The sequence below is a fragment of the Tamandua tetradactyla genome, chromosome 26 (genome assembly GCF_023851605.1).
Source record: "Tamandua tetradactyla isolate mTamTet1 chromosome 26, mTamTet1.pri, whole genome shotgun sequence".
Classification (NCBI taxonomy): domain Eukaryota; kingdom Metazoa; phylum Chordata; class Mammalia; order Pilosa; family Myrmecophagidae; genus Tamandua; species Tamandua tetradactyla.
In genome coordinates, this window is record NC_135352.1 from 9,792,494 (window position 1) to 9,801,118 (window position 8,625).

An 8,625-nucleotide genomic window follows, 5' to 3' on the forward strand; every position below is an offset into this window, starting at 1 on the left:
GATGTCTCAGCAGAATGCTCTGCGATTGGAGCAGCTACAGGTAACCCACTCAAGCCCGGTGCTGCTCTAGCTGTGTGGGTTTTTATGTCTGGTCTGTAAGCGCGGCGGGCTCGCGGAGGCCGGGGGGTTGGGGGGAGGGGGGACGGCGGGGGAGTCCACGCTGCAGAGCGACAGGGACCGGGCGGGTGGGAGAGCGTGCCCCTGTGTGTCAGCAGCGCGCACACACTGCTATGGACCCTGCTTCGACGTGCGTGTCATGGCTTAAAAATAGATGCTAACCCAGCAGCGCGTCGCCCGCGTTGGCAGCCCCGGCTGCGGCGGGGTGGGGGCGGCGGCGGCGGCGGCGGCAGGCGAGCGGCATGGCCGTGGGGCGGCCTGCGCCCGCCATCCACCTCGGGAACTGAGACCCCGCACGCGGCTCGCGCAGAGGTAGAGGGGCGGCGGCGGGAGGTGGCCTTACCCGCAGGCTGGAGAGGCCCGGGGCGGAGTAGAGGGGAGGGGTGGGGGGAGCGGGAAGACCGGCAGCTCCGGGCCGAGGGGATGGGAGGGGAGCGGGAAAGGGGCCTGGGAGCAGAACGGCGACCTGTGCGCACAGCTCCGGGTGTCCGGCTCGCCTCGCCGCGCTACCTGGGCTGGCCAAAGGCTTGGGGCGACTGCCATGAACCTGTTACCACCGCGACAGCAGGCGGGGGGAGGGGGATGCGGCACCAGAGGCCCCGAGAGCCGGCTGATGGGATTGGAGAAGGCCGAGGGTGGACCCCCGGGATGGAAGAGGGCTTACACGCGCACACACACACACACACACACACACACGCACACACGCGCGCGCGCGTACGCGCGCACACGCAGGAGGAAAAAACAAAGAGTGCCATGGAGCTCCTTCCTAGACCCCAACTCCTGCCTGCTCCCTCTTAGGTTCGCACAGACAGCAGGATCTGTTAAGGAAAAAGGTGGCTTGGGGATTCTAGGTTGGGGTCTTAGGGCCTGAGGAGAAAGGGGGGATAAGGGGGTGGAGGGTGGTGGTTGGGGTGGTGGCTGTCGAGCTTTATTTCTGTGCTCCTTCTGACAGGGGAGTTGAAAAAAATATCTGTCCCTGAGCACCCGAAGATCCAGTGCCCTCTCTCCAGAACTTAGCCCCTGATGCCCTGTAATTTGGTCTCTTTTGGCCCTTGAGGGGAAGAGCTGGGCTCCAGCCGAGACTAAGGGGACAGGAAAGCTGAGTGTGGGTCTGGGCCAAGAAAGCCTTCGCTGCTAGACATTGGGCTCTTCAGCCAGAAGGCAGGGAAGGGAGTGATGGGGGATTCAGTCCACACTTTAAAACACCCAGACCCATAGGTAGTTCCAGGTATAGGGCAGGGGTATGGGTCTTTCCATAATCACGTCTCTGCCTAAAGGTCCCAGGACAAGCCTCAGATGCTGGCCCTTCCCAGACTCAGCTCACAGGTCCATGCTTGGTCCCACTTTCACAAGAATCTGCAGCCCACAGAAAGTCAGAGCCCCACCTGCTGAGCTCTGATTATTGCTGATTAAGGTGTTGTGGAGGTTCACTCGTCTTCCAACAGCAACACGGATGGGAATTCTGAACCTCTGAGACCCTGGGCCTAGCAGGGTCGACCCTGCTTGAATGCCCAAATTCTCACATTACAGATGTGGCTTGAGCAATCATTCTCTTTTGATTTACTAGCTGTGCACATGGATTGGTGTATTCTTCCGTTAGCTCATGCATGCATTCAGCAAGTATTTTTCAAAATACTTTTCCTCCTTGTTCCTATTCCCACTTGTCCCATCCCCCAATACACTCCCCGTGACAGGCTTAGTCGCGAGGCAGCGACAGGGCAGGGATGGGTTAAAGCAGCCCATCTATCTGGCACTGAGGAGGCAGGCCTGGCATAGGTCATGGCCTCAGCTGCAAATTCTCTTTGGGTGGGTCTGAAATCACCCTCCAATCTCCATCCCAGCTTCCTAGCCTCTTTGCCCATAGCCCCAGGCAGATGAGAACCAAATGTGTATGTGTACTGGGGGTGGGGGTGGGGTGGTAGAGCAGAAACCCAGCAGCTGGGCAGCTCTCTCTGCCCGTAAACAAGGACATGTGACTCTCCCACCTCCTTGCGTGGCAGAGCCAAAGCGGAGCTAAAGGAGCTGCGGCAGCTAGAAAGAGAAGGCAACCCTGGAGGCTTCCTCCAGGGTTGCCTGCCATCCCTTGAGAATCTTCTCCCCAGGGCTCAGCCCAGCTGGCAGGGAAAAAGCAGCCAGCCCGGACCCACTCAGGTGTGCTTTACATCCCTTCCTTTTCCAGCAACAGCTACCTGGTGGCTGACCCCATCGGCCCAGCAGCCACCCCTGCGGCCACTACCATTTCTGCTGCTTTTAAGATGTGTCCTGGGAACTGGCTCTGGGCTTCCATGACTTTTATGGCCCGCTTCTCCCGGAGTAGTTCAAGGTCTCCTGTTCGCAGTAGAGGGAGCCTGGAGGAGATGCCAACCGTTCACCATCCTTTCCTCAATGTCTTTGAACTGGAGAGGCTCCTCTACACAGGCAAGACGGCCTGCAACCATGCTGATGAGGTATGGCCCGGACTCTACCTCGGAGACCAGTAAGTACCCGACAGACTGGGAGCCCAGCTGTGTGTATGTGTGTGTATACATGTGTAAGAAGAAAGGAGAAGGATGGCAGAGAGGCACTGAGTTGTGCTATTGGTTCCAGACTGGGGACTGAGGGAAGGGGGATTATAGAGAGTTTGGGGGACTTTCCCCAAGATAATGGTATCCCAACTCAGGACAGAAAGACTGTTCAAATAGCAGTGTCTCATTCACGTAGCAAATACTTATTACCAATGCAATGTATCAGGCATGAGAGATGACTCTTCTGACCTTCTGTCTATTGTGCTATGGCTTGGGGAAAACGCAGTAATGGGGAGGCAGAATGAGCTTCTTCCTGAGAGCAAGCAAAGCAGCGGGGTATGCAGAGATTGCTCAAGATGGGGGCTATGGAGAAAATAACTTCAAAGAAAGAGTAATCCCCACTTCTCTCTCTTGAGGACTTTAGCCACAAGAAGTTTTTCACATGCTTTCTCCCTCTTAATCTTCAAAACACCCTTGCGAGGTAGGTACCAGATGAGGTTACAGATGAGAAACCGAAGCTCAGAGAAGTTGTGACCGGTCCAAGGTCACACTGGGTAATAAGTAGCAGAGCTAGGACTTGAAGGTTCAAGTTCGGTGCTCTTTCTACTCAAGGAGTTTGCGATGGACAGAGCATTTGCCCTCAGATATGACCATGTTGTCTGACAGGCACCTGTCATCAAGCTGAGGAGTAGCATCATCATAAAACAGGGTAAATGGGGGACGTAGAGTAACTAACTGGTGAAATATAAGAGGACTCTGAATGCCAATGAGAGTCTAAACAGGGGAGCTAGGTGTGGGAACAGATGTCAGAATCATCTCAGGGTCAGCAGAAATGCTAAGTGTGAGCCAACAACCCACTTGATGTTCAAATCCCCTCTGCAACACCCATTCCTACAGCCGATCTCCTCTCTCTGCTTAAATAGCCCCATGAGAGGAAAATCAGTCTCTCTCTGTTATCATACTCTCCCTTGCATGGAACTGAAATCTGTTTCCCTATAGTTTCAATCTTTTGCTCGTAGTTCTGCCCTTTAGGGTCCTACACATCAAGTAAAATTCTGCTTCCCCAGAGCCCATTTTGATATTTTTTTAATGGTGATTATCCTCTCCACCCTCTCAGTCTTCTCTTTTCCAGGCAGAGCATCCCCAGTCCCCTCCACCGTTGCTCACAGGACAAGACCGTTACTCATCACCCATGTGGGTGTCTCCCTTCTGGGTCCCTAGTCCCCGGTGAAGGCCTGGAGCCAGTGACAGTATCGGGGGAAATGACAGCTTAGACAAGGGCCTCTTTCCCTGCCGCCGGGCTTCCCCTCCCTCTCTCCCTCTAACTTTTCCTCAATGCAGGGACATCGCCAACAACCGCCGTGAGCTCCGCCGTCTGGGTATCACCCACGTCCTCAACGCCTCCCACAGCAAGTGGCGCGGCACGCCCGAGGTCTACGAGGGGCTGCGCATCCGCTACCTGGGGATCGAGGCCCACGACTCGCCAGCCTTTGACATGAGCGTCCACTTCCAGACGGCAGCCGACTTCATCCACCGCGCGCTGAGCCAGCCAGGAGGTAGGAGGGGGGAAAGGAGCAACCGGGTTAGCGAGAGACTCGAGGGTGCCAGCCTGGAAAGGAGGACTTGAATGAAGGGAGGAGATGCTCAGGATGTCATCACGTTGGGGGAAAGAAGAATCCCCACTTTTTCAACCCCGTTTTACAAAACCCAGAACAAACGGAAAAAAGGTCATACCCAAAAAGACCTGGAGGGAAGTCATCCAAAATGTTAAGCGTCAAGTTGCATCTGGATGGTGAGAAGCTGGGGGATACGTTTCTCACATTTCTTGCTTCTTTACATATTTCTATACTTTCCAATTTTTCCTTGGACATGACTTGGTTTAGTGATCAGAAAAAAATATATAAATAAAACTATATTAGATTCCCCCCCCTCCGAAAAAATGGTGTAGTGTATCAGCAGGATGGAAGGATGGGGAGACAAGAAGGACCAAGTCAGGCACAAAGGTTTTTCCATGAACTCGCTCAGTAAATATCACCCGAGTCCCCACTGTGCAAAGCTCTGTTTTTTTTCTTTGCAGTAGCAATGAGTCTCCCTCCCTAGGAGCCCTTTTCAGATTGATACTCAGCAGCTGCAGGTTCTCCATCATTCTCCCCAGCCCTTTCCCCATTTGCCTGGGCTCTGTATTGTTAATAGCTCCTATCTGCACCCTATCCTGTCTACAGACGCCTCTCCCTGTTTTCCTCCTCTCTACCTGTTCACTTCGCCCATCTCCCTAGGCAATTCTAAACTGGCCCCAGCACTCTCCCAGCTGTCTCTGTGTCTCCCAGCTGTCTCTGTGTCTCCCAGCTGTCTCTGTGTCTCCCCTCACAGGCAAGATCCTGGTGCACTGTGCCGTGGGAGTCAGCCGATCCGCCACCCTGGTACTGGCCTACCTCATGCTCTACCACCACCTCACCCTTGTGGAAGCCATCAAGAAAGTCAAGGACCACCGTGGCATCATCCCCAACCGAGGCTTCCTGAGGCAGCTCCTGGCCCTGGACCGCAGGCTGCGGCAGGGTCTAGAGGCATGAGGGGTGGCAGAGGGAGGTCACGCCAGGCCCGTGGGTCCCTGGCTCCGAGCTGGAGAGAAGAGTCCCAGGAGGCCCAGAAAATCCATCCTCTCCTAGAGGTGGGAGAGAAAGAGAGAGCCGGGTGGGGAGGGGCCCAGTCTCCAGGCCCCTAGTCCTCTGTGTTTGGAGCAGATGAGGAGTGAGGTTGGGCAGTGCAGTGGGGGGCTCAGGAAGGGTTTGATCAAGGAAGAAAGCAGCTAGTCCACAGGTAGAAGATGGTTCTAGGATTTGCCCCACCCCTGGATTGCAGCCAGAGTGCTATCAGCATTTCACAGCCCTTCCCCCTCTTTGTGCTCCAGTGTTTCCCTCTCTCACTTATGAAAATGAAAGGGCCATATCTGTCCTGCGCCTGTGAGTCAGAGAAGCATGAATGCGATGGGTTAGAGTTGTGTGGGGACAGTAGTATAGAGGCAGATGGTGAAGAGATGGTGTTCAAAGCTGTGAAACCAGAGGGAGAAACCCACAGTCTCGTTACTCCAAGCAGATGGAGAGTAGGTGTGCGAGGGTTGGCACTGTGCCCATGGGTGCTGTTTGTGGCCAAAAAATACAGAAGCATGGCTGGGAGGGTTTAAGTGGTCATTCTCTTACTGGATCCAGGTGTCCCAAGGAAAAAATAAAGATGGCAGACAAGAAAAGAGCCTCTTGGAATCATTGACCATTTGAGAGTTGTGAGGTCTTGCTGGGCATAGCAGCAATTCCTGCCTCCATCCTATTGGTGAAAAGGCTCCACCAGCCTTTAAGCCGCCACCAGGTTCTGGGGTTTCTCTGGAGTCCAATTTCACACTCATACTGCAGTCGAAACCTTGAGATGTTATTTCCAGCCATGTCCACGCAGGGGCAGCAGAGGACAGAAAACGGCGAGTTTGTAACTAACTTGGTTGCAACTCTGACCTTCCAACCTTAAAACTGATCTCTGTTTGCACACTCAGGTGTGTAAGAAATATAACTATATTTTCAAAAGCCCAACCTGATTTCTATATCAAGCTTCCTTTCTGATAGGATAGCAGAATATCAATTTTAAATCAATCCCATTCCTAAATCTCCTCATTTAGAGGTTTGGGTTTTGCCTGGGCCCAGGTTAGAGGTGGGTGGGGGCACAGGAGACAAAGAGGAGGGGTGTAATTGCATCCTCTTCCAACCTTTACAGATTTGCTTCATAGGAATGTAACACAATCTCCTTAGTAAATTTAGTCAGAAATTAGGCTCAACAGCCAGAGAAAGTAGCAGGCTATTTCTGCCTTCCATACTTCTACCTCCTTTTAGGCAGCTTCCCAGTATAGAATATGTGCCTCAGTGAGAGGGGGAGAGGGGCTAAAAGAGGCAGTGAAAAACAAAGAGGAAAAATCACTTAATATATCTAAAGCATATATCACATCCTACCCCAAAGTTTAGAAATTCAGAATCTTAAAATTGGAAGTTACCTTCTTAGATTATCTGTTTCTACTCTCTAGCAAAGCATGGATAAGTTATTTTTTCAGTATTTTTGACAATAGTTATCAAGCATTTGCTTGGACATCTTTGATAAATACGGAACCACTACAGACTGCCCACATTGTTCTGGACAGCTCTGAATATTAAAAAGTTCTGCCTTCTGAAACCATATACAGAGGGGTGCACGGGTAGTTCAGTGGTAGAATTTTTGCCTGCTGTGTGGGAGACCCAGGTTCGATTCCCTGCCCATGTACCACCCCTACCCCCACCACCATCACCCCCAAAAAAACAAAACCAAAAAAACCGTGAAACCATACACATTTACACGGTGCAATCCTGTCACAGTGGTAGTGAGGTGAGGTTGCAAGATTGTGGTCTTTGTATTCTGACAGCCTACCAGCCTGGGTCAGGCAGTATGTGGCACACGCTGATTATTGCATTTAGACAAGTCACTTTTGCTTTTCCCCCACCAATTGCTGCTGTCCGCTTCCACAAGGTTGATGTTATAATTTAGCCATATAAAGGGAATGAATGAAGCCCCAGGCACATCAGTATTTAATGTTGTTTTTCTTTCACTCCATCTTTCACTCACGACTCCTTCACGTGTTTGACACCGATGATCACAGCTCTCCCGTGTTCTGATTTCAGCCTAACATGTCTTGATTCTTTCGAACGGCCCACACTGTTCATGTTCGAAGTTCCCTCAGCAGCCTTGCCGATAGTGGCTTCCTTTTCTAATTGTGGCGACCAGAACGGGGCACAGTGCTCCCAGCTAAACCACGCAGAGAAGACCAGCAAGAGATGTTGGCTGGGGCCTCACATTTTGGTTACTGTTAAAGAGCAAATATAGCTAAGGGACAGGGTGAGGTCTTTATTCAAATGTTGATTCTAAATGCACTGATCTCTGTTGGAGCCTTGGGCAGGAGGCCTTAAATATAACTAAAAACAACCCCAAAATAACTCAGGCTCTTAGAGGAACTGACTCAAAGTATGCTCTGTGCAGAACACAGAACTCTAACAGAGCCACGTTCCCTGGACCTTTTTCATGTTGATTAACTTGAGAATTTAATTCTAAATTCTAGCAGGGAAGATCCACACACATAGATATCACCAAAGAACATGCTTCCAAACGATCCTCAGGGAGCAGTTTATATACATATTTATTATTTCATTTATTTATTTATTTATTTATTAAAAAAATTAACAAACCAAATAAAACATCAACATATATAATCAGTAATTCACAATATCATCACTTTGCTGCATATTCATCATTTCTTAGAACATTTGCATTAATTCAGAAAAAAAAAAGATTATACCTACCATACCCCTTACCCCTTGCTTTCATTGATCACTAGCATTTCAAACTAAATTTATTTTAGCATTTGCTCCCCCTATTATTTGTTTTTATTCCATATGTTCTACTCCTTTATTGACAAGGTAGATAAAAGGAGCATCAGACACAAGGTTTTCACAATCACACAGTCACATTGTGAAAGCTATATCATTAATCAATCATCCTCAAGAAACATGGCTACTGGAACACAGCTCTACATTTTCAGGCAGTTCCCTCCAGCCTCTCCATTCATCTTGAATAACAAGATGATATCTACTTGATGCATAAGAATAACCTCCAGGATAACCTCTCGACTCTGTTTGGAATCTCTCAGCCGTTGACACTTTGTCTCATTTCCCTCTTCCCCTTTTTTGGTGGAGAAGGTTCTCTCAGTCCATTTAGGCCATGCCCAGGCTCTATTCCGTCTTTACAGAGATTTACTCATTTAACCCTCATAACAACCTTATAACTGGCTACCATTATCACTGCTTAGAAACAGGGAAATTTAGGTTAAGTAATTTGCCCAAGGCCATGTTAAGGGTTTTTTTTTTTTTTAATATTTATATTGAGAAATCTTCACACATATACAGTCCATCCATACATCTATAGTGTACAATCAGTGGCTCAC

General features: G+C 50.3%; 1 protein-coding gene across 1 annotated transcript; it reads left to right on the top strand.

Annotated features, from left to right (window-relative positions):
• Positions 1–337: 337 nt before the first annotated feature.
• On the top strand, positions 338–5,865 carry DUSP26 (dual specificity phosphatase 26). The gene is made up of 4 exons (XM_077144662.1): positions 338–429; positions 2,297–2,593; positions 3,963–4,177; positions 4,992–5,865. The coding sequence occupies exons 2-4, from the start codon at positions 2,373–2,375 to the stop codon at positions 5,189–5,191; spliced, it is 636 nt and encodes a 211-aa protein (XP_077000777.1). The 5' UTR covers positions 338–429; positions 2,297–2,372; the 3' UTR covers positions 5,192–5,865.
• The last annotated feature ends 2,760 nt before the right edge of the window (positions 5,866–8,625 follow it).

What these genes read in the sequence shown, in the direction of transcription:
- DUSP26 (XM_077144662.1), top strand. Translation starts at nt 2,373, where the DNA reads ATGTGTCCTGGGAACTGGCTCTGGGCTTCCATGACTTTTATGGCCCGC. An exon ending in GGACTCTACCTCGGAGACCA is followed by an intron (nt 2,594 to 3,962) that starts GTAAGTACCCGA and finishes TCCTCAATGCAG; the next exon opens with GGACATCGCCAACAACCGCC. An exon ending in CGCGCTGAGCCAGCCAGGAG is followed by an intron (nt 4,178 to 4,991) that starts GTAGGAGGGGGG and finishes CTCCCCTCACAG; the next exon opens with GCAAGATCCTGGTGCACTGT.